Source organism: Oxyura jamaicensis, chromosome 8 (genome assembly GCF_011077185.1).
Source record: "Oxyura jamaicensis isolate SHBP4307 breed ruddy duck chromosome 8, BPBGC_Ojam_1.0, whole genome shotgun sequence".
NCBI classification, from domain to species: Eukaryota; Metazoa; Chordata; class Aves; order Anseriformes; family Anatidae; genus Oxyura; species Oxyura jamaicensis.
The window spans coordinates 25,455,041-25,480,899 of NC_048900.1; the positions used below are offsets into that span (position 1 = coordinate 25,455,041).

The following is a 25,859-nucleotide window of genomic DNA, read 5'->3' on the forward strand; positions in this document are numbered from 1 at the left end:
GTATACAACACTAAAGAAAGAAGAGAGATGAAAGAAAATTAATGACAGTAAGAAAACAAGCTGACATGAATTTCTGAATAGATCATGCATGTGCGCTGTTCTAAGTTACGATCCTGTTGTCATTTTCAGGTAATTTTTATTTATTTATTTTTATTCTGTAGGTGAGACAGTTAATCCACATGTGTTGACACCTCCAGATAATCAGGACAAAAAAAAAAAAAACTGAGATGAACAGAAAGGCAGTCGGATGCTAGACAAATGGGGAACCTCAAGACAACTGGAAGACTACCTAAAGAAGCTTCATAGATGCACTTACAAAAAAAGTTCAAAAATCAACGTATCAAGTTAAGTAGAAGGACTAATAGTTATGCAATTGATGTACAGCAGTCAGCATAGATGACTTACTAGTTATTTCTGATTTATCGAAGACAAATCAACACGCACAAAAGGCTCTGACAGCAGCTAGCAACTTGGATAATTGGGAAACTGTTTTGATGCATTTGTTTTTCACATCACTTTGAAAAGCAAATGGCAGCTGACACACAACATAAGCAACCAGGGCGAGAGGGGGTGGATGTGGAGGTGGAGGTAACATCTTAAAGAGATTTCAGTCTCTTTTCCTCTAAAGGAAGCAAACACTCACATACACACAAGCTAAATGTAGATCACCTCCAACCTTTCTACTGCTTCTTGAATCCCAGTATCTGTCCTAGCCATAGCAGGAGAGGAGCAGCTCTGAAAAGGCCTGACTAAGCCTGATACCTCCCAGAAGTGGGAAAAAAAAAAAAAAACACACACAATCACATGGCCACTCCAAAAGTAAAGGTGGAGTGGACACAACACAGGGAACCGGTGCAATTCTCAAACATATGTCTTCAAGAAGTAAACTAGGCCCCAGCTCAAGCACTGAATTTTGCACACACTGTTTTAATTTAATGAATGTTTTAATGTAGGACCTCATTCAGTTCTTGATTGTTAAGATGTTTCTCCCATTGAAGGCATTTTTTGAAGTTTAATTGAAGCCCAGTTTACTTCATGAAGATCTGAGTATTACCCCCAGCGTAACACATTTTTGAGTACAAAATAGTATTTTTATAGGTAATCCTGGTGTTAGGTTTATGATCATTGTAACTCTCCATTGTAGTTGTGGACAAGGAATTGAGTAGAGATCTGTATTTCCAGACAGACAACAGATTTAATAGCTTGCCAGTCTTGTACTTAACAAGAAAGAATAACGGAAGTACAATGTTGAGGGGTATACTCAGAAAAAAAACTGTTTATGAAAACTCAGGCCAACAAAGAAATCAAAAGGCTAGAAGAAAAGGCCAGAAACATTCCAGACTGCTTGGAAGGACATAGTCCCAAAATACTTTTCACTTTTTTCTTCTTCTCTGAAATGGCATTGCACATGCAGATACGTTTTTTTTTCCCTCTATAGATGTGAACTTGTATTAACTAACCTTTGTTCAGAAGTTGCATGCATTTGTTCTAAAATTCTCTATACAAAGTTTCAGCGTTCCATTTAAAATGGGAAATAAACCTTTTGACTTTAAGTCAATAAAATTCAAAGGAACACAATCATTGCTGGGAAAGCCAGGTGAATCACCGCTTATTTCAGAGTGTTTGCGAGTACACTGGTAAACCATACACATGTGAAGCGCAAGACAGAGGATCTGAGTCTCGTGAAGGTGGCCAAAAGCACATGGCTTGAGGCAGCACCCAGTGACCGACCAATAGCTGGCTCTAAAAGAGCAGCTTGGTGATCAGAGTACAAGGGGATGCTTTCAAATGTTACTTGGTGCGTGGTCCTTCTAAGAAAATACAAACTCCACCACGTAATGAGGGAAATGCTTCAGTTTCTCACAGTCTTTGCTGCTCTGCCCATAGCTTCTCATGAAAAAGCACATCCCTTAATCCTTGCTAAGATAGAGCTGCTATTTTAATAAAATAGAATTAAAATATATTAAAATTTATCAGTATGTTGTTTTCCCTCCAACTTTTTTTTTTCCATTTTTGCCTCTTAGCCTCTATTTACATAGTGTATACATAATTTTATAGAGAAAATCAGTTAACCTTTCCTTCCTCCCATACAAATCTGTTCAATCCATCACAAACCTTGGCTATTCGTGAGCTTATAATTTGTGTCTGTGGATATAACCCTGGTATTATAAACCCTAGAGTGTGATGCCACTAAATGAGCTTTATCAAAGGTGGCAGATTGGAACACTGTGGAACACTCTGTTTATGAACACCATCTGAGAAATATCACCATTAGAATAAAAACAGAAGAACATGATGTAAAGGGAACACGATGTAAAGATATTCTTAGTCTGTCGCCAGTATTCTGTGAAGTTCTAGAAAGTTTCATGAAACATGCAGGTTCTCCTGCATTCAGGAACAAGGAGGAGACCAGAGGTAGGGGGCCACCAGCTTGAATAAATGCTGCAGCCACATCCCATTTGATCCTGATGGTCTCCCATTTTTCTGACAAGCCAGTAATAGACTGTTCCTTCTCTGCAGACTGACAGAACTCTAGTTCTACATTTAACCAGATATAAATAGCTTATGTGATCACTAAGAGGTTAAAGACTTATGACAGTTGCTTCCAACATGACTGCTCTGGATACAATGATTTCATTCATTCTGTGATGCTGCTGACTGTCAAACACTACACAATAAACAAGCAAATCACACTAATATTGTTACATTTTAGGCCTTCTAACATTAAAAGTAGGGATTTAATTTAGCTTTGTACAAAGGCACCATAGAGCTCAACCTTCACATGAAGGCAGACATTCTACAACAAACTATACAAAATCACCCTGTGTGCTCAAAGAGAAATACCTATAAGAATTTTTAACATTGTGAAAAGGTAATCTGCATGGTGAGGAAAGGAATGATGAGTGCATGCACAGACAGAATCACAGACAGGGTCAACTTCTGCATGCATTCCAGCAGCTGCTGAATCTGGCTGCCATTGTGACAAACAGGCCAGCATCTTATTATCTACCAAGAGGTCAAACCATTAATTATCACCCAGGCTTTAAGGATATTAAATAGCCAAGTACAAAAGCCACAATGGTTGTAACACATTCCCCGACCTGCCAACCCCCAAAGCAAAGTAAAATGCAGAAATTTGCATTATCTAGTCTTAATGAAATAACGAGTATTTGTACTAATAAAGATTCCTCAAACAAACACACAAATAAATGTAAATGATCGGATATAACGATGAAGTTTTTTTCTTAATGCAGCAACTTCAGCTGCTTTTGCATCTCATGATTAATTGAAATATGCTTTGCAACATTTAATTCAGGGCTTACACTGTTAGCACCCTATACACTGATGTTGACTATATAATTTTTAATTCATATAACACTTGTAAAAATCAAATTTTCTATTCAATTATGAAAAGTTCAATATAATCCTTTTAAATAAAAATCAAATATATTTTTTTTTAGAATTCACTTATGTTAGGCAAAATTAACTTGTGGCAACATTCCTCTCAAGCTGGTAATTATTACGACTCTTAAGTAGCAGCCCCATATACAAGTCCTTTTAATTCAGCTACTTACGTTTACTAATCTGCAGTACTACAGTGTGTTCTTCAGTTTTAATTAGACATTAGATAGTCCTGCTTAAAAAATATATTATTTTGAAATATTTTTCATTCAAAACTCTATGTAGCCTATATATCCTAGAAGCTCACACATTTATGTAAATATCCAGACCCCCACCAATCCACATTCATATATCAAATACACTTCAAAGTATTTTTTTTTTCTTAGCCACCACTCAATAAGTGATGTGATCTAAAGATTCAGTCATCTCATTGCCATTAAAACATCTCATGGGTCGGTATCAGATATCTGAGCAATAATTCTGTGCCTTACTTACCTGGACCTCACTCGTCCTCTGTTTGATGGTATCTTCTTTCTCCTTCAGGTCTTGTTCTACATTATTTTTTTCCCTAGAAGACCAGCAAACAATGCAAGAATACTTAAGAACATCAGCTACAGCAGGTACAGTTATCCAACCTCCTAAACCTGTATCTCTCTTTAAATACATAGTGAAACATTAAACACAAGAGATGCAAGGGATTTCTGCTTTCCAAATTATTTACAAGACAGAAGCCCACATAAGCGTTTTGCATAAAAAAAAGATGTCTTTTCAGCCAACTGTACTTTAGTGATAAGAATGGCTCAAAAACGGAAGGGGGCGGGAGGGAGAAATCAATGAAATACTGTCTTCAGTGATCTCACTGTTGCTATGGAGCACTTGTCTAATGAAAACTGCTGGGAAAAGTGGGAGGGATTGCATCAGATTCCATCTGTTAACCCCTGCAAACACAGTAATTCCTATGCTACCAGCACCTAGAAAACATCTCCAGGAGGCCAACCTGGTGGATTATTAACCTTGACTATCAAATTTTAGATGTATCTCTTGGTAAATTCAGTCAGAAGAAGAAAAGTTAGCTTGCCATAATCCGTGTATGCTTAGGAGACTCTGTACATAGTTATTTGCTGTGTCATATCAAGTCTGTCCCTACAGACATTTATGCAAGCTTAAAAGTGACTGGTGATGGCAGGGGAATTATCAATAAATTCTTGGCAGTCAGATAACAACAGCTTTATAAAGGAAACAGAAACACAACTCAGAAGTGCTTGTTTAAAAAAATAAATAAGAGAATTAAGAGAATAAAGCATTAGGCTTTACAGATTTAACAATAGCTTTTCTATATAGATACTCACTTTTATAGATTATTAAATTCTGACATATATTGAAGTTAGAATATGAGCAGTGATGACAGACCTAACATCTCTAAATGAATGACCACAAGGAAAAGCTATCAAATGATATTACTAAGGCATATTAAAATTAAGGTAACTTCATCTGTTAATAGCAGCAGATTGGTAAACAATCCAAAACAGTTAATTTTATCATTTATTCTTCTCCAATATGGAATAAAATATTTCTGTCCACCAAGTAAAGGTGGTATCTGCTCCGAGAAAGTGGTCTTTACTCAGGCTAAGCCATAGTTGTTTGCTGTTAAACCATACGCGATGGAAGACGAAAAAAACAGGTGTCACAGATCTTAAATAAGCATTTGCTCTGAAAAGATTACTACTGTATATTACTACTATTGTTTGTCTCAGTATCTGATTAACTTGATGACTGTGCCTAAAGGGAAGGCTTACATGGACGAGAAAATGCAAGTTGCAGAGAGACGCCGAAGAACAAGGCTGGTTATTTTGTTAAGCATGAACCTTCAAGTTTCACATAACTTCTCACTCCGATTCATCATAATGAAAGCATCATGTAAATACTACACAGATCTACCATTTCCATCAAAGCTATAGCACATCTCTCTAGCTAAACAAACCACTATTTATTGCGTAGTTTTACTTAGATATTTGAAGCATCACAGAGTTGAAAAAATTCTGTTCATTTTTGCCTTCTGTAACTTTCCATAAACAAAAGGGCTCAATCTCAACAAAGCACTTCCACAGATCTAAACACAAGTCACTTTGAAAAATGCCATCGAGCCCTCAGATGCTTATCAAGCACAGCAGGCATTCAGGCAGATTATTCCTAATTGAAGATAAAAGATTGAATAATTGATTAGGTAAAACAAACAACAAATTGTTTGGTTGTTTTTCCAGCCTGGATATGAAAACTGAGCAGGAAATAAATGCCAGCACTCATCTATCCAAGGAGACTGTCAGAAATTAAGCTCACTTCCCTTCTATTTCAAGGCAAGTCAGGTACCTAAATCTTGCTATCCGGATGACCCTAAACAAGCAACAGGCCACAACACCCACTCACAGCCAGCTTACACTGGCCAAATCATAACACAAACAATGAATTGGAAAAAAATCAAGTGAAAGAACTATTGTCAGCCAGCATAAGAAAAGCTTAGGCAGTAGCCTCAGGCAAAGCAAAACAAATTGAGTGTATAGTCTAAAAAAGAGTGTCTACCCTCCCTACTCCCACTTTACGTGTCTTTTTCAAAACTAATACCACAGACCTACTTAATTTACTAATTCTTCTGAATGCCTCTGTTTCTTTTACAAATTATCTACTATATGCCTCTAGGAACGCCCAGCAACTGAAAGAACCAAAAGCAAGTAACAAAATTGATTTATTGGATATGTAAGATTTCCTGGATCTTAAAGTCCCGTACCACAGCACTTGAGAACAAACAAAAATACCTGTGGTCTTGACAATAACATTTGTAACCAACTTAAAGTCAGTTTACGAAAGCAGTACAATTTCCCTACATATCTTAATTGCCGTCAGGTCAGGAGGCCCTTTTATCATATAAATTAAAAGCAATTATTAAAAACAAAAACAACAAAAACAATACATGGTTTCCCTAATGCACATACTCCATGATTTACAAAACAAATAATGTCAGTAAATCCAGAAGCTTTATAACAATTTGTGAATGGAGGAGTATTTATGAATGGGAGCCAGCGTATTGGAAACATTTGTTATAGCTGACAACTGAGGAGGTCCTTGTCAGTAGAGGCATTTTTAAGCTACCTAGGAAACAACCCTGGCCAGGCTTCTTGGAGGCTAATGATTAGAACCCACATTAGTTAAAAATACAGAAAAAAATCAGTTCTTTTTCATAAAAAGTTATAGATGACTGCTCATAGAGCTGACAGTATTATCTACACTCAGTTGCCCTACATTTCTTATTTTCACATTTATCCATAATTTTGGGAATTCCTAGTGTAGTAGTATTTCATTTTAGCAATGCTAGAAAAAAACATGCAGTGTTTGTTTCTCCTCTCCTTTGTTTCCCCCAAACTCTTCAGCTATAACAACTCAATTACTTCCAAACCAGAGGTGAGAAGAAAGCACCTGCCTAACCTAAAATTCTTACCACTAATTTGCTATGAAGCTGTAGCTCTCTGAACTTTAAAACAAAGTCTTGACATGGCCATACAGCAGGGAGAGGTTGCCCTGTTTTTCTGGGGACATTTTGCCATTTCCTCACTTTTGAGAGGCCAACTTACCAGCTGTACAGTCCTTCTAATCTGATTTGTATTCAAGACAACGTAACTGCTGCTGTCCAACAGGTGCGAAGGATGGCCACCTCTGGTGAGGCATACCAAGGTAAGTTCAACTATTCACACTTTTAGAGCAATGTGGTATTGGTAAAGCTTGAAAGAATCCCACTCGTTTGTGGGCTGTAGCTAGCTTTAAAGCACAAAAACAAAGCAGGGTTTGTTGGGGGAAGAAAAAGGTTCTATGACTCAAAAAAGAATATTAAGAACATCTGGTCTGGCTTCCCACAATGCTGATCAAAAAAGCTTCACAAATAGCCTTCCAAAAATATAGTGCAACTGCAACGGAACTTAGAGGCCTTCCGAAGAAAACAGAACTGCTGACAGGTTCAAAACGATGTAGATTCCACAACTTCCCTAAACAAGTCATTCCCTGTACCAGAGGGGATTTACCCTCACTATTAAGTATTCTGCATTTTTTCCTCATCTAATCCTAAACCTCAGTCTTCCTCACGTTACGTTTTTATTGCATTAGATTGAAAAGCTATTGGCCACCGGAAACTTTCCCACACACACTGCTGAGCCACAAACACATCACTTCTATATTTTGTTGTTCAGTCTCTCAAAAAGCTAAATTTTCAAAACATTGACATTCTTTTGAAGAAATTCCTCTGGTTGTTTTTTTGTTTGTTTTAAACGTGCACTTCAAAAATAGACAACTTCTATTACTGGTTCTCAGAAATGCATTGGCTTGCATGTTAGGCTGCAAACACACAGTAAAAAACAATTTAAAAACTGACGCTAGTGAAAATTTTCTCTCAAAGATACTATTAGTAAATATATATAGTTGTAAATCAAATTTTAGGTTAATAAATATGAGTCCAAAATTGGTATTAATACTAGCCAAGGAAGAACAGAGGAAGCCAGAGCAGAGACAAGCTAGGAGGCAGTGGGAATAAAAAGCAGTTCAAGCAAAAAACATTTATCTATTTAGGAAGCAGATTGTGCTTTGACACATCGCACAATTAATTCATTCCTACAAGTGACATGAATGAGACACTCAAATTTCATCATGACAAAGCACCTTAACTGACTGTTCTTGACAGAAGGAATTTACAGTAAATTTACAACAGTACCAAAAAATCACTGAAGAAAAATATCTGTAGTCTTGAGAGTATGACAAAGTCTATACAGCATATATGTACTTGATTTTCTTAGTCACTTGAAATCATTATCCTAATTACTTTAGAAATAATTTTTGGAAACCAAAGGTCTGCAGACCTCTAATTGAAACGATTTTTCTCAGTGCAACCATTCATTTCACCATACAGAAGGGAAGGATTTCCATCTTTATCACCATTAAAATCCTTGCCGAGGTCCATATGCAAACTCTCATATTGCCACTCTGTATCTGTATCCTTCTTGAGCCTTCCTTTCTCACTTCCCTACCTCCCCATTAGGAAAAAGCCCTTAGGATTCCCTCTATAAATCAAGACAGCTAATGTCAATTTGTATTATGGCTCCCATGCCCTACATATCTGCTGTATGCTCATCTGCTAATAAAGATGAGCAAAAGAGTATTTTGATCTCAGGATGCTAGGATATGCAGTTTCCTGAAACACGCCCAGAAGGCACGATGGACTGATCTTCCACAGTCTTCCTGTTATTAAATGCACCCATCTGAGTCAAAGAATAGAGGTGTTAAACAATATTAGAATAAATTTACAGACCTTCTTACCACTGATTTTAGCAAAACAGACTACATTACTTTCTGTATTTTCTCTCATGTATTTAGTTGGCTTAACAAAAACAAATACAAACAAACAAACAGTAAGCATAACAACTGAATCTGAGGCAACTATAACTATCCCTCCTTTACCTACCTCTGCAGGTCTACTATTTCGTTGTTTAATGTATCAAGTTCTTTAATTGCAGAAAAATCTGCTACAGAATTGAGTCCTTGAGTACCCTGAAAGATAAAGAAAACACACTGTTAGTTTATAATTTATGCAGTCTGACAACTATCCTCACTTTAAAAGATAGCTTGCACTCTCACGAGAAGTAATAACTGTTCGCAGAATTATTTTGCAAATCTTTAATCTTCAAAAAAAATGTTTAAAAAAGTCTAAATTAACAGAAAACTCCATACATAAAACACATCTAGTAATTCAAACGGTTTGTCTCCTGTAAACTCTTGAAAGCTTGTCTTCCACAAAAGGACATTTAATCATACAAAAAAGTCTTAACTGTAAAAAACATTTCATTTTAGAACTATGGCTTATTACGATTCATTTAAAACAGTTCTGGTTTGTTTCCTACTAATATACATATTTCTTCACCCTGGTGATCCTCCTGCTGCAGAGTATAGACACTTCATTTGCAATGCTTTAAGTCGTATCTACGTAGGTTAACACAAATCTCCAGAGTATGACTGAAGCTTCAATAATACAAAGTCATAGCCCATGAGTTCTTATTTCTTTAATATCTTTATAATAAGCCAACTACTATAATACAAATTATTTCCAAAAAGTATATATATAAGACTAGAGAACAAGTTTTGAAGACACAAATTAGCAAGTGTTGTAATTGTTCTAGCCTGCCTTACTATAACATGAACGTATTTAGGAAGCCATGGTCACTGTAACTGTTTTATAATACATTCATTCCTTGAAGCTTTGAATAAAGTTATATGGGACAAAGAAAGTTCAAAGGAAAGGCATATACATACAGTTAAGAGGCAGGTGATACCGCAAAAAGAAAAAGAAAATAACACAAATAAAAGTCTTTAAATTCTGAAATTTCTCTTAAGATAAATCAAGATGCTATTAACTGTATATTTATTCAAGCCTATACTTGGGAAAAAAGTAACAACAGCTTTAGTCAACAAAAAACTTAACCAGTAAATCTGAGCACATAGTGGCAGAGAATATTATTCAGCAGAACTACACATTATGCATGCATATTTTACTAGAGCAAATGGCATGAGTTAAGAAAAAATACAGCTATTCTGAAACTGGTTAGTGTACAGCTTCTCAAACTGGCAGAATAGCTATGAAGTTCAATTCTATCCTGAAGAAATTAGAGGAGTTTTGCTGATTTGCTTGTGGTGTTCTAATGAGGAAGTTTTTCTTTCTCCTAAGAAGAAGGAAGGAAAACTTGGTGCTATCAGCTACAAGTACAAATTCTTTCTGGGCTTTTATCTCTAGTCAATTGAAGAAATTCTGCACGATAATTCTAGCATCAAACTTCAACAAAACATAGTACAATCTCACTTCCAATTCTTCACAAGAACTTTAAGGAGAGAGGCAGTCCACAAAAGCCATTTTTAGCTTTAATTTTCTAAGTTTAAAAAAAAGACAGGAATTAGAATTATTTGCTGCCATTTACCACATTGCAACACACATGCAAACAATACTTCAGTTTTTAACTCAAAATAGCAATAGAAGTCAATTCCTGTCAAAATTCCAGAAAAGGAAATTGTATATACAGTTAAGTTTTATGGCTAGTAATGCAAGTTCACGTTTAGTGACTACAAACCGTTTTAGGTAAAGAAACAGCAACAAATACTAGACTGTTGCTCTGTTTCCCATTTATGGCATCTGTATTCAAGCTTCAGAATCGAAATAAAAGTCATACTATTGGGGTAATGAAATTCTGTAAATAAACAAAACATCAGAGAACAGAATTTGTATGCATGTATATTGCTGAACACCTACCAAGAAGGATAGCAAGTTAACTTTACATACTTCAAAAATATAATGGATTACCACCATAGTTACTGATATTCCTGCTACTACTCTTATATGGGTGAGTCAGAAGAGGAAGTCTAAGTGTTTTTTTACTATTTAAGCCACACCACTTCAAGAAAACAAACAAAAAGCCTGTTTCTGCACACTGCTTTTATCCTTCGGTTCAGTTCTTGAACAACAGTCTTGCAAAAAAGTTCTTTCATATCAACCAAAAAGGCAGCATCTCTTTGGAAAAATCTCAAAATGAGCTAAACCTCCAGCACAATCTAGTAAAATGAATTCTTGCTAAGGATTTACAAAGCTAACTTAAAAGACACCTCTTACCTTCTTTCATAATATTCTTACTCTTATTTTTTATGTTAGCAATGCAAAACCACTGCAAAATTCAATTGATGTCTAAGTTCTGTGAAGACAGTGTACACAGAGTAGCAGTAAACGATGCTCATCTCATCTAATGTGTTCTGACCACTACATTTTCTGAAATATAATCAGCAAGAACATGGGTATCGGTCTTAATGGAAACTGTCGATTGTCACACTGGGCTAGTACTCCGTCATCACTTCCCTGGCAATTTCAACAGATTAATACAAAGCATTTTGTCTTAAGTTTAAACACCCCACATTGCCAACACGTAACAGCAACAGAGGTCCACCCCACAAATCATCTTCTGCACAGGAGTGAATTAAGTACACTATGGCAGTTCAGATTTGCAAAGCACCTTGGGATTCTTCCAGATGAAGAAAACTGGAAAACCAGCAATAATCTGAGACAGCAACATGTGACACTTCAGAAAAGTGCTGTGCTATTTCAGTGATTATTTAAGAGCCTTAGAAGGATGTTTATTATTAAACCAACAGACAGTAAATATTAGAAAAGCAAAGATTCTCTAACCTTGAGAAAGCAGAGTTAACAAACTGACAGAATAATAAGGATGAAAAGCAGAGTGGTGCAGAATGGAAAAAACAGTCCAAACTAGAAAAGAGACATAGAAAGGAAAGCAAACATACAAAAAAGATTAGTAGAGTTGCAAATAAAGCAATTACTTTTTAAAAACAGAATGTAAAAAGAAGTAAGATACCAGTTACAGAAACTCAAAAGTAGTGCCAAATTTTGAGTTTCTAATTTTTTTCAGGTGCAAATTTTTCATTCTGTTCAAGAAAGTTGTAGAATTAGGTCAATGTTTTGCACAACCAAGAAAAGGTAACGAACATAAGACTTTATGATGTGTAGAACAAGTAGGAATTTGCAGTGACCTCTGCCATTCAGATAAATATAACTTGAACTGCTGAGGTATCGTCTACTGTTGGATTAAGATAGATGGCAATCAACAGGCTATGAAGACATTTAAACTATCTGTGAAGAATAAAATGGTGGATCATTTACTTTTAAAACTTTAAATATTTAAACTTTATTCAGTTCACATTGTTCTGAGACTTTTTGAAAAAGAGAAACGCAAAAGAGGTAATTGAGAACACATTAGGACAAAAACATTAAACCTGTGCCTGCTATTTTAGATGCAAACTAAGATTTCCTTAGACAGGAAAAGGATAATTCTTTCAAAATAGAAAATGCTTTCTCAACATAAGATCTCTCCGCTTGGTTGGCAGGTGTAATAAATGACAGCTTCATTTCGAAACATGAATGGAGCAGTGTTTTGTCACTTCTTTGCAATCAAGACTTGTTTTCTTCCTGATACTATGATATACTTTAGGTTTGCCAGTACTTGAAGTGTTTCCTGTGTAGTTTCTGAAATTAACCTTTTTTTGTTTGAAATTTATACTGAACGTGCCAAACCTGTCCTTACCTTCTGTAAACTGACACTTCTGTCTGAAGGTGGAATCATCTCTGGAGTCAGAGCCTGAGGTGGATCAATGCCCTTTGTTAATTTCTGATTGATTAAATAGAAAGCCAAAGCAAACTGTTCCTTTGAAAGCTTCCCGCAGTCCTTTGTGTCACAGAGAGCCCTGTACAGAGATGCACACGAAATAAATCATATTTAGAATTGTAAAAATCGCTAGTGTATATCTCTTCTCCTATAAAAAATGCAATATATAAGTACGTCAGGGAAATAAACAGAAAACATTACACAAACAGAATGCAAAGAGAAAGTGGTTGTGCAATTTCCACAGCTCTGTTACAGCAATTTTTCGTCTCGTAAAAGGCAGAATTAGGACTGAGTCAGAATACCAGAATATTTGCAACTGAAGTTACTGCTGAACTAAAGCACTTCTCACAGCCAACACAAGTTTATCTCATTTTTCTGAATTTCCTAAATTAAGTTATGCTAATCATACCTTGAAAAAAAATGACATTTTTCCTACCAGTGTCATGAAATAGTTTATAGTGGGGAAAAATTTAGAAAAAACACACCACCACACAGCAGGTGTCGTTACTGACTATAACAAAAGACAAACAATTCACAGAATTAGATGGGCCATAAGTCTTACATGCTAAGAATTTTACACAGATAATCCTCAGATGGCTAATATCAGCATTCAGATACACAGCAACATTATGCTCCCTTAAATCAGGTATTGAGCTAAAGTGTAGTACTTGTTTGTAACCATCTGTTCAGGCTCTTTACCTCCTCCAGCTAGGAAATAACTCATAGCATAAACCTGTTCCTCACCTGCCATTTCTGTCCATTACTAGAAGCAAGTAAGTTACCACTGTTAATAAAGAGGCCACACTATCATATACAAAAATAACAGCTTTCACTTTTCATGAAAAGTGCTAGGAAAGAGCAAGAACCATGCCATCGCCTAAACAGCTGTCAAGGAAAAATAATCCCTACCAGATATGTGCAAGAAGAGCAGAAGGCAGTCCTGTCTTCAAGAATAGTTCTCTGGCTTCCACACCTGACACAAATCCATCCATGTCCTTGTCAGTTTTCACAAAGATCTCATCGTACTTAATTTTGTCTGCAGGCGATACAACCCACTGAGGGGAGGGGAGGGGGGTAGAAGAGGGGGAAAAAAAATAAATGCTAAGATAAAGACAGATAAAGTCAGATAGTTATATGCTTTCAGAGTTACATAATTCAAGGACTACAGCACAGGTTAAAAAAAGTGATATAGGTGCCTAGTTTATGAACCAGTTTTACTGACCAAAATAGTCCTGTACAGACATCCACATGCAACTCCAAAAGCAGAAGTATTTATACCAGTGAAACACCATGGCTGGTTGATACTGCTCCACCTCTTTGCCTATGCATTAGAAGTATTCCTTGAGGCCCAGATCTCTTCGTAGCATTGAGTTGTGCCCTCATCACTGTACTCACAGCCCTGCTTATAGTCTGGCTCTGTCAATTTTATTCCTCTTTACAGCTGGAGAGCTTTAGCTGGAGGGACTGAAGAACTGGTCAAGCATGGAGTTAACAGTTGGGACATTCTAAATTGTAGGTTTGAAGCTCTCGTCAAGGTAAAGATGGGAACTAGAGCCACAAATCTTACTTAAGCAATTTTTCCAAATACCATACTATTTATTATATAAAGATAGGGTGATTTTTTTTTTTTTGAGTGAAAATGGCTGCATCTTCTGCTTACATGCGTGCTCGTGGATGCTAATTAATTTCAGTGTATAAACACACTTAATACACGAATCCCAAATGGTACTGTACAAAAAACACACACCACAACACTGATCCAGAATGGCACTCCTTTGTAATACATATTGTACACAGGCTTAAGTCAGTCAAGCAAATTGACAGATGAAAACCTTGGAATCTCCAGAATTAAAGTATTATTTTTTTATTGTATATTTTTATTATATAAAAAGGTTTTTTTAATATAAAATATTTATATTTTTTATTACCAGGCAGCATCTTATGCATTAAAGTACTACAGTTCTTATCTCAGATTCCCTTCTCAATAATTTCTTCTTTTGAATATAACCAATTATAATCCACTTGTAAAGACAATTTTTTTAAAAAAAAAGTGTCCATATTCAAATCAGCCTTCAGCCAGAACAGGTATGTTCTGCCTAAGTGTACCTGGACTACATTTTAAAACTGTTTCTTTAGTATTCTGACCCTTGGGTCGAGCTTTATGTTTTGAAATAATTTACTTTTTAAATATCTTCAAAATATTTCCTAAATAATATTCTTTTATCCAACCATTTATATTTGAAGACATCTAAAAATAGTAGAACAAGATGGATTTTGTACTAGCTTTTCTCTTAACCTGGTTTTCCCATCAGCCTCCTCAACTTTATCAACAAATCAATAGGACAAGGAGAAGGAAATTAAAAACGTTTATCAAGACACTTCATACAGCCAAACCTTAAAGCACAGCATTAAGAACAAATGTTTTAACCCCAATTCACTTCAGAATTATACCTGTGATAATGGTGTTTTGGCAGCTAAAATGCCTACAGGTGGCAAGGACTGATGTGAATCTTTGGTTGATGTTGACGATGGAATTAATGGCATGGCTCCTGGAACACTAATAGGTTTTCTCTTGGATAGTGGCACCAAAGCTGCAGGCAAGGACATTGGCACTGGTTCTTTCTCCAACGCACAGTACACCAAAAACATCGCCTGAACACAAAAACAAACTGTGTGAATACTGGGGAAGGGGGGTAGACACTAGTTAAGATATAAATTTATAGCATCTTTTCCATTATGTTTTCTGTTATGTTTCTCCTCTACAAGCCCCTTGAACTGAGTTGCAGCATATTGCCTTCTGACCTGTGTTTTTTTTTTATTACTACTTATTTTTGAGCCTCACTGCTTAGCAAATGAAGTTCGGTATTTTTTAGAACACTAAAATGATTCTCCCAGGTATTACCCAGCTTATAACCACCACTTATGGAATTGTATTTGATCAAACACTTTAAGCTCTTAATTTTAAAGTATTAATTGCTTTTCCAAGAGTCACTTTGCTTAACTACTACTCTTTTGTTGTGGTTGTATGTTTTAATAATTTTGTGACTACTGTTCAACACAGAACTGCTCCTTAAAGAGATTTTAAATACAATATTTTACAGACTGTCAATTTTATCTCCAGCACTTCCCTAGAACATCATATTGATTCTCTGATCTCAAAGCTAAAAGCCTGCAGAATTACAGCATAAGTAAAGGAAAATCAAGTATAGTAATAGTTAACTACTAGCCTTTAAAAGGAACTGGTTTCAGACAATCTTGATGCATCTAAGTACCCAAAGATGGTTAGAATAATTGCAAAAACACATTTACACCGTCTCAAAAACATACATGACAGAGGAGATAGATAAATCAATCATATTTACATTATGAAGAAACAAAGCAAGGTTTTAACACTGTACATGACATCAATTTTTGGCAATTAAACAGGTAGTTTTTTTTTTTTTTAACATTGAAAGGATAAGCAATAATTTAGTTTGTAGAAATCAAAATTAAAGGACAGCTTTAGTCTATCTGAGGACAGAAAAGTCACATTACTTTTTCAAGATGTGTGCACTGCAGAATAAAATTACAATATTTTGTTAGCTTATCCAAACCTTTAGAGTTCAGTTTGATATTTCTCTACGAAAAATGAAACCCTCTCCTTAAGAAAGGATGTGTAATTCCTTCCTCCCCGATTTACCTGTGTGCAAAAATCAGCTGAAGGTTTTGAGGTAAAAAGAAAAGTAGTACATGGCTATAATCATATTAAAGTACATAAGTCCTCAAAACCAAGAGTCTACCACTTTTCTCACTTGCCATCTCCTGGAAGAAGTGAACTTTATTTACTGCTTCTTACATTATTTCATCAGTCCTGGCATTAATAGTGTTAAAACTCTAAACTTGTTGTGAACTTATACACAATTTCTTTTAAAACATCCTCATATGTATCTTAAGGCATCAAGTACCACAAACACTGAAGGTTAAGTTAAAACATATTCAGTTGAAAACAGCTCAGTCCCTTGTGGAACAGCATATCACAAATATAAGTTTTTAATGGTTCATTTAGCCCAGACAGAAGTTAGCGTTGAGTAATGAGAGAAACATTATTTTAATACTAAGACTTGATTAAGGTCCTAAATAAAGGCAATAAATGAAACCATAAAGGCGAGAGTTCACATACAACTCATCCATTTTAAATCCATCATTAGACTTCCAAAATCCCAAGACATCCTTACCACTGCAAACTCATCTCGATCCAACATCCCATCTCGGTCAATATCACTCAGTTCCCACACCTACCAAACAAAAGCAGAATATAGGGATTTTTGCCTGAGCTGTACTGTTTGCCTATTTACAACATCACTAAAAACAAACATGAGAACAGCCTCCCCCGAGTATATCCAACGTTCTATTAATCTAACAGCATTAGTTTTCAGTGAGCAATATACATTCATATAAACCATGCAAAGGCAAAGAATCTGAAGATGGAGACAGTTTGCTAACGACACCTTGTCCTAAACAAAGTGTTAAAGCATACACAAAACTGGTACATTAACAGTAAGATGCAATCTCTATCTGAATATCAAAGATTATTTTGGCATTTTCTGTATTACATGTGACCACTCTATAAGACAGTAATCACAAGTTAGGCGCATTACTACAAACATTCTGAAAAACAGACAATGCTGAGTGTTTCACAGTTATCATCTGCAGATAAATGATTAATCAAAAAGATTCTTACTCGTCCTAAGATATCCACTGGCAGTTTTGAGTTAAGGAGTACAGGTTTCACCTTATCCCCTGACAATAGTCCATTAATGGGATTTAGGCTATCAAAAATAGCATCATACTTGGCCTTGTCTTCCAGCTGCAGGAGCAGAAGAAAAATACTAATTATGGAAATAATCACTCACAGTTTAAGAAGCACTTGTTATTTCAAAAGTAGTAAGCTTTTTGTTTTTGTTACAGTGAAAAAACACACACTGAAGTTCGTGATGTACAGTTTTTTTTCCATATTTTCTATTTTGTCATAGGCTCACACAAAACCCACTGAGATTTAGTCTTTCATTTGTTTTCATGGCTTCAGGTAATTATTCCAAATAAATCATTTTTCCCAAGGTTTCTCAAGTGTCATTCCCTCCCCCTCATCCAATCAAATTAGGTCTACTAGACCAATTACAGATCTGACAGAAAGAGCAATTTGTCATACTTAGTGATATAGTTATCAGTATCATTTTTTTCAAGATTTTTGCTTCCTTGCAAACCACATCATAGTTCTAGATCACAGCCCAATATTGTGTTTACCTTAACAGCCCATGGTACATCATTTGATGCTGTTCCACTGAGTAGCAAAGGACTACTAGTATCAGTCTAAAGAAAAAAAAAAAAAGGAAAAAAAAAAAAACATCAGAAGAGAACAGGTTCTCATCTTTCAAAATAACTCCCCTGTTTGAAGTGACTGCTTCTCAAAGTCTGTACTGCATTTTAGTCACCCATATCTTAAGTTAAGGATACCAAAATTTACAATAAGAAATTTAAAGTGTATCTTCCATTAAGGACAACACTAATAGAATAAATACCATATATATTCTAATTTTACACAATTTTATATTTAAGTCCCTGACCAGAACATGTAGCGACCAGAACATGTAGCACCCTATCTATTCTAATTCCACATTGTCCCGTTTTCCCCTCCCCTACAATATCACTTCCAAAAATATTTGGAATTTATACCAGACCCTAATTGTTTTCAAAGCAGTTCTTATTAATGAGTTGGTATGTTCTATTAAAATAAGTAAATCAATCTTACAAATCTTGGTGGAGGAACAGGCAAATTAAGACTACTCAGGGAAACATCCAATCCATTCTGTGCACATGCTACAAGTCGTAAAGCCACAAAAAACTCCTACAGGAAAAAAAAAAAGTGAAAATTTTGTTACATGAAAATACTCAAATTTCTGAAGAGTTAAGAGCTTTTCTAGTATTGTTGTGTATACCAGGGCCACAAATGGCTGGGGGGGGAGGAGGAGTGGTACGTGTCACAAAATGACAGTAAGCAGCACTCAAAAACTGCTTAATTCTTCCAGTGAAGTAAAGCTTGTAATTACTAGCTCCAAGCATTTAGTAGCTTCCTGGCTAGTGTAATCAGCTCTCCACACTATGTTCTTCTATGACAGAGCAGTGAAATTTTAAGTAGCAATTACAGCTGTTTATCTTGAAGGAACTGAGCTAATCCCAAAGGTGACAGTTGACAGAGGAGGAAAGAAACATACAGCATACAAGAATGGTGAACTGAAGTAGAAGGCTGATGAAAGATTTGTTTAATAGATGCTACAATCATCTTTTCCTACCATAGAATAAAGCAGCTAGCTCTATGCAGGCCATTATTTAAGTAACTGCTTCAAACCATCAAACAGCAACATCACATCAGAGCTTTTCAGCAGATCACACCGCATGCACCACTGATGCGGAAGTCTGACTGACATACTGCTCATAGCTGCAGCTTTCAAAGAACAACTCCAAACAGAATGAACTGATGTGAAATCCACCAAAATTAGATGAAGAGGAATTTTGAAGATTTTACTAGAATTTTAATTTCAGCATTACACTTCCCCCCAAGATTAAGAGGAAAAGTTACCCTAATAATAAATGCAGACCATTAGACCTTAAATTACTCTTCAGTGGTACTGCACAGCTACGTAGCAGCTCATTTTATGACTTCAAGAGGAACAAATGAAGTAGCTGAAGGCTGCTTAATTTACTGTAGTTTACAATGAAATGTGGAGTACATACCAGAAAAGAATCTGACTATAAAAACTGCTTTCCTGAACCAGAAATGTTAATGTTTATATTTTTCAAGCTTTGCGAATGGCTAGAGTAACTTTATTCATCATAAAACCATACCTGTTTGTTCAGGATTCCTTTGCCATCAGTATCAGCTAAGTCCCAAATCTAGAACATAAAAACAATATTCACAAAGGCATTCTACGACACTGAAAGGAATCTGCCAAGTTCTCACTCAATTTAACGATGATGTAATTCTTGGATGAAAGTTTAGTTCTTAACTTTCATTATAGCAGTTATTTATAGTGACAAATTTAAATATTGCTTTAATTTCCATCACAACATACACATTAGAATAAGTATAATTGCTGAAGTTTGAAAGCGTTAGATAGAACAACTGAGAATGCATTAGGGAAATTCACGTATCCTGTACTACCATTCCAAGTATTTTAATTTATAGAGGATACTAACTAAAGCAAGAGACAATAGAGTTAAACAATCGTCGTTAAATACCTTTCCAAGTACCAAATCTGTCAATCCAGACTTTTTCAAGAAAACAGCTGCATCAGAAGCTAACACTCTTCCAGTATTGGCAGAATCAACCTGGGAGCAGAAAACAATTCACGTCACAAAACTGTCTTTGGATTAGCCTGAGAATGACAAGCGTGAAGTGATGCTTCAGGTAGAACAGCAAGACCAGGTACATACAGCAAAACATCCCCTACAGTCCCACAGCTTTCTTTAAACAAAACCTACATTCAATATTATGTTTCAAACATAAAACCAACCTTCAAAGTTCACACACAGCACACATGAGGTGCTCAAAGCAAACACCTCCCAAAGATGTGTTTAGAATTAGAACGCAAAAGACTTGCAAATAATTCATTATTTGAAAATTATGCTGAAGTGGATGAAGACTGAAGATTGTCTTCCCTGCTTCTGCTTCTAAAATATACCAAAAAACTCCAAAAGCAATCCTGAAAACAGTATTAAATAAGTTGAAAACAAAAGACGTTTTCACTTTCACGGCTAATATGACTGATTAGGAGAGGTTGTTAATTATTTTTAAATTATCTATTTCAGTTTGTGTGGGAGAGCTGTTCATGATATAGGCAAGGAGTTGCCAAGTCACTGCAACAAGTCCCCTTTTCAGTTAGAGGAGCCCATCTTTCACATAAGCCAAGTACTCTTATCATCCACTCAGAAAGCCTTTAACCTAGGATTTTTCTTAGCTTTCAAGAAAGTCAGAGCAACACAGTATCAGCTGTGTTTATTTTTAATTTCCTTACTTCCAACCCAGAGGAAGGAGATTTTGAGGGATTTAAGCAAGCTTCTTACTTAATCTGATGTGGATACAGTTTCTTTTCTGTGCAAATAATTCCCTAAAATGAAGGTGGTGTTTTTTTTTTGTTTTGTTTTAAAAGAAGTCTGATTTCCATTTCTTTACCAACTATTGACTCCTGTATGCTGGGATGGAGGTACTTACAAAGTATTAAAAAAAAAATGCACAAAATTGGCTTATGTTTGACCATTGTATTGAGCAGATTGCTGGTATTTATCATCAGCTTGGTACAGCTTTCTTCCCACCCCAGCATGCAAAAAGTAGGTGTTGTTTTTTTTTTTCATAGCTATATCAGCCAACAACCACCTTGCTGCAAATTGTCTTTTATAGGGCCAGAAACGATTAAAACTTTAAAGTGTACGTGACCTCTTCAGGTCAACAGCAAAAATTATTTCAATTCAGATTCATCAAGAATTCAGCAGCAGCTCAGGCCTGCTGCTTACCTGTTACAATGCAGCACAAGTAGTTGCCTGCTAATTTATCATACATATTTAAATGTATCCTTTAACCTCATGCTGTTTTGAGTGTCAGTCTAAGTATGGTCAAGCAAAAAAAGGAAAAACAAAAACTTATTCAAAAGAGAAATCCCTATTGACAGGTTAAGGTTTCAACCACATTCTAAGTACAAAGCCCAGGGTTTAATTGCCATTTCACAACACACATTATGTAAAATGAATGACTAACTCTGTGATAGAACTGGCAGAGTACTAAGCATCAGAGTTATTTCAGGTAATGAATTTATTCTCAATTTGTATGGAATGCTCTTAAGTGCTTCAGGTATGAAAGAAGCAAGAAATGCTCTACTTGTACTGGAAGACAAAGGGAAATGTCTTTCTCATATTGCTATTCTGAAAAGCTCACATATCCTTATAAAAGAGGGAGAAGTAAAAGTTATCTAGTGCAACCGAAAGCGTTTAGACATAGTACATACCAAAGCTACTCTTTAGGAAAAACGCTTGCAGAAAAAGCATTTGGCTGAGCAAGTCAGAAGACTAATCCCATGGAAAACAAATCCACTGGCACGATATAACTAACAGTAACATCAGGTTCAAGGAATTCCCATGACCGTACACTGCCAGACAACAAACCGTGCTCCAATTTCACTAGGCTGCATAAGCCAATGAATGCAAGATGTTAAGGGACTTCAGAACCAGGATCACACTTGTGCTGAAATTCACTTTCTGTACCCACCTTTTGCTTTCACACTTTAATGGTTAAACAACTGCATTTGACAGGAAGAGACAGACAAGTGTGTGACAAAGATTATGCAAGTCAGTGACAGAGTCAGTAGTACTGAGCTAGGAAACCTAACATGGAGAAAGGTGAGTTCCTTGCCTTGCGACTTTATAATGTTCCCTATAATATGAGATTCTCTTAAGGACTTTAATCTAATTCCTAGGGACAGATAGAGAGCAGACTTGTTCATCAGATCGAAAGACAATTTTGTGAGGGCGATACTATCTCCTTCCACCTTCAGGAGCCATCCTAACTTTGATCAAGGTAAACTCTCTTACTGCTCAGTAAACTGCTACGCCCCTTGAGTGGAGAAAATCCTTCTTGAACTAGAAGTAAGAGCTCAAACTTTTGAGACATTTCAAGCGCATAAAACAGTGTATCAGCCTGTGAAAGGGATTAATCCTCTAAGCACAATCCAAAAACAGTGTTGATAGAAATCATGATCTTCTCTCTTCCCTAGCAGAGCAGCTTGCATTCTAATGTGGATAACCAAAAGAAGTTCCTAAACAAAAAGGTCATCGCATACACTATATCCTGTCTTACAACACACCGACAGGAACATTAACAGTTGCACAAAAGAAGTAATATCCTATTAGGTTGCTTCAGAGGTTCAACAGTTATACAAGGCTTCTTATCTATAGATATATATATATATGCATATTTTTAATATAATTCATTTAGATGTTTATTTAAAAGCTATCATATATCTGTAATTACATAATTAGATAATCAGAATACAAAATATTGATATAATATAGTAGTTTAGACAGTGTTTTTTCCAAAAAGCTGCATTTATAGAAATTAATACACATTACTGTTGCAGGATCTAACTATAAAAGATAAGTGACAAATACAATTCCAAAGTCAAAAGATTTATCTGTTGAGGGAAGCTGCAAGAACTACACATATCCTTTCAGCATTCAGTGGCCTTCCCACCAAAGTTCACACCTTACGGCAGCTAGTAAGAACCTTGGGGCATACTTTAAAAGAGACTCAAGTCTGACATGAACCTAACAGGACCACAAACACAAGAACACCAGCTTCATTTGTAAAAAGGAAAAGAAAAAACCATATCCCCACAGTATTGAGCAATGGTATACTCCATTCCAACAGCTAACAGTCTGGTATAATTGTATTTAATACAAATTAAATAAGTCATCTTATAACTAAATTTATTCTGATATAGCTTAGACTGAAGTGTTAGTTACTACAAAAATATATTGTAAAGTAGAAGTGTTTTCCTTGAAATTCAGTCATTTACACACTGCTAGCCATGCTGAAGCCTAGAGCAAAATAACACTATTTTATATAAAATAAATTTTATTTTCTCAACAAGAATAAACATACCTGTCGGTAGAATTTCTCATACACAGGATTTGCACTTGACAGCTATACAGAAAGAAAAAAAAGATAGAATTAAAAAAAAATCCATATTTCAATTGTCTTCTGCCTATATAGCTAAAGCTAGAAAACACTTTTTCTGGCCTTCAGAGAAACATTAAGCATTTATATATTCTATTTATTCTGCAAAACGATCAGGACTATGACTGCTGTTTATACAGTAACTTTTGGAAGACTTCTTTTTTGAAGGCAGCAATACTAACCGCTATCAGATTACTATCAGACGGGTCAGCAGGCTAGGCAGTATGAGACGACAATTCCTGAGTGAGATCAAATACATACAAACGAGAAGAAACCTGAAGTGACACAGTCTAGGAAGTGCTCACTAATGAATACAAAGCCAGACAGTTTTATTTCGTTATCTACTGCCTCATTCCTTAGAATTTAGTGCCATACACAACTAGTCTCCAAAACTTGCAGATATCCAAGTTAGTTTGTGGATTGACAACTAAATCCAAAGCAATGATGAAAAAAAAAAAAGTAATGTTTTTTTTTTCAACTTGAATCATTGTCAGAGATCACTTCTGCCTTAATGCCACTGCCATCTAAACTTAGGTGAGCAAGAATAAAACACCATCTTTGGAAAAGGCTTTTTTTTTTTTTTTTTTTAATGGAACTGTTCTTAGAAACTCTATTTAGCCAAACAAAAACAAGAACAAAAAAACAAGCCTGAAACCACACAGAAGCTACTATCTGTTCCTGTACCAAGTACCTTTGGTCAAGAGATTCCTCAAAAATGTACTGATAGTGTTCCCTCACTTCCCCTGAAGTAAGAAGAGGCACAAAATTAGACACTGTTTTCATGAAGTGCACGTTGCACGAAGCAAAGACTGTGTGCGTGACTGGGCGCGTTTCTGCAGAGGATAAGCCTAGAATCATTGCAACGGGGTGGCCTTTGCAGCCCCAGTTGGAAAATGTAAGCACAATAAAAGTTAAAGTGAGTTCCATGTCATAAAAAAACAATTTTGAATATGATCCAAAAAACTAAAATTTTCCTCCCCCTGAAGAGGATTGTGATCTTGAAGCTCTGGGTCACACGCACAAACCTCAGCACACACTGAATCCAAACAAGGTAGCTTCTCCTGATTTCAAGTTTAGAAATTTCCATTGAAAGACAGAAACCAACAATATGCTAGGCTCTGTCAATCACAGAGTTACAGAAAAGACTTCACTACAGCACACGTAAATAGTGACTATTTAAATACAAACACATATATTTTCCTATAACAACAGCTATTAAAGTTTGGTTTTAGAAACTATTTAGAAATTGGGGTTTTAGCATGTTCCTGCTCAAGTACAGCAAGCGTGCTGTATTAACAGAGCACCCCACCAGGCAGATGACACAACAGCTAGAGGTAACAGGAGCACCTGCTTTCAGATCTTTACACCTGAATATTCAGCAAGAACGCTGCCCCAGAGGCACTCAGTTTGTAAGAGCCTCACAACATTGCTCAGCCTCTAGTTTTGGGGGTTTTTGTTTACTTCTTTGGGGTCATGGTGGTAACAAATTCCACGTGCTGGGAAACCACCATCAACACCCAAAGGTCTCATTTCAGCCACCACCTAGGCAGGCATTTACATATCCCTCAAACCAGCCTGACGAAATACATTCACACCTTGCCAGACCTGACCACCGCAGCACCAACACAACACCACTTTCTGTCACTTTTCAGTGTGCCCCAAAGCATACTTATATTTTCTTAACTACAAACGCTCTGCTTACCAGCTCAGCTACAACTTCAGCAGCAATCTAGAGGAGAACCTCTCCTGAATATTCAGGTATTTGCTAAGATCATTAATTCACTGTAACGTAACAATATGAACACAGAATCAAATCAAAGCTACGAGAAAAATAACTGGAGCAACGTTGGCCAGCGCGCACTCTCGAAGCATCAATCCATCATCCCTCTTGCCCAATATCCCCCTTTGCTCAGCCAAATGTTTCATTCTTACAGCCAGACCTATCACTGTCACTCCTGGAAATATCGAGTCCTGCCATGAAAACACTAAGTGCAAAACAATCTCTTCATTCAGCGCTTGGAGCACAAGCCAGCAATTCTTGTTTATTTCATTAATGTTTCCAATGCTCATTTGACCATCAGTATCACTGCAATAACTGGAATTTCCTGTGACGACAAATAGAATAATAGTAACAAAAAAATTCCCAGACTATTTTTTACTAGTAACAGATTTCTTTTTCCCGCAAAGTATAAAATAAAAGATATTAATGTCTGGGATAGTCTTGATCTTCTGAGAGAAGAAAAACACTGCTCTACACCCTCTGAAGTGTTGCTGTAAGATTTTCTTGTCAGCGTTCTTTTTGTGGGATTTATAACGTGCAGATGCAGAGAGTAAATTCAACTTGTTTTCAATGCAGAAAGGAAGGAGGGAGAAAAGGTCAGATTCCACTGCATACAAAAATAGAATTACATTATTACCATTCCCTTCAGAAGTTTATCACTTCGCAA

General features: G+C 36.0%; 1 protein-coding gene across 9 annotated transcripts in view; it reads right to left on the minus strand.

The window, feature by feature from the left end:
• EPS15 (epidermal growth factor receptor pathway substrate 15) overlaps positions 1-25,859 on the minus strand; it is a 48,560-nt gene that overhangs the window by 17,550 nt on the left and 5,151 nt on the right. For all 9 annotated transcript variants that reach the window (XM_035333142.1, XM_035333141.1, XM_035333139.1 and 6 more), the window contains exons 2-13: positions 23,338-23,379; positions 19,926-20,015; positions 19,533-19,580; positions 18,439-18,534; positions 17,934-17,999; positions 17,371-17,496; positions 16,865-16,924; positions 15,102-15,302; positions 13,560-13,705; positions 12,570-12,729; positions 8,900-8,985; positions 3,898-3,970 (exon numbers count right to left, since the gene is read on the minus strand). In XM_035333142.1, the coding sequence (XP_035189033.1) occupies positions 3,898-3,970; positions 8,900-8,985; positions 12,570-12,729; positions 13,560-13,705; positions 15,102-15,302; positions 16,865-16,924; positions 17,371-17,496; positions 17,934-17,999; positions 18,439-18,534; positions 19,533-19,580; positions 19,926-20,015; positions 23,338-23,379 (1,194 nt within the window). The remainder of the gene's footprint in view (positions 1-3,897; positions 3,971-8,899; positions 8,986-12,569; positions 12,730-13,559; positions 13,706-15,101; positions 15,303-16,864; positions 16,925-17,370; positions 17,497-17,933; positions 18,000-18,438; positions 18,535-19,532; positions 19,581-19,925; positions 20,016-23,337; positions 23,380-25,859) is intronic.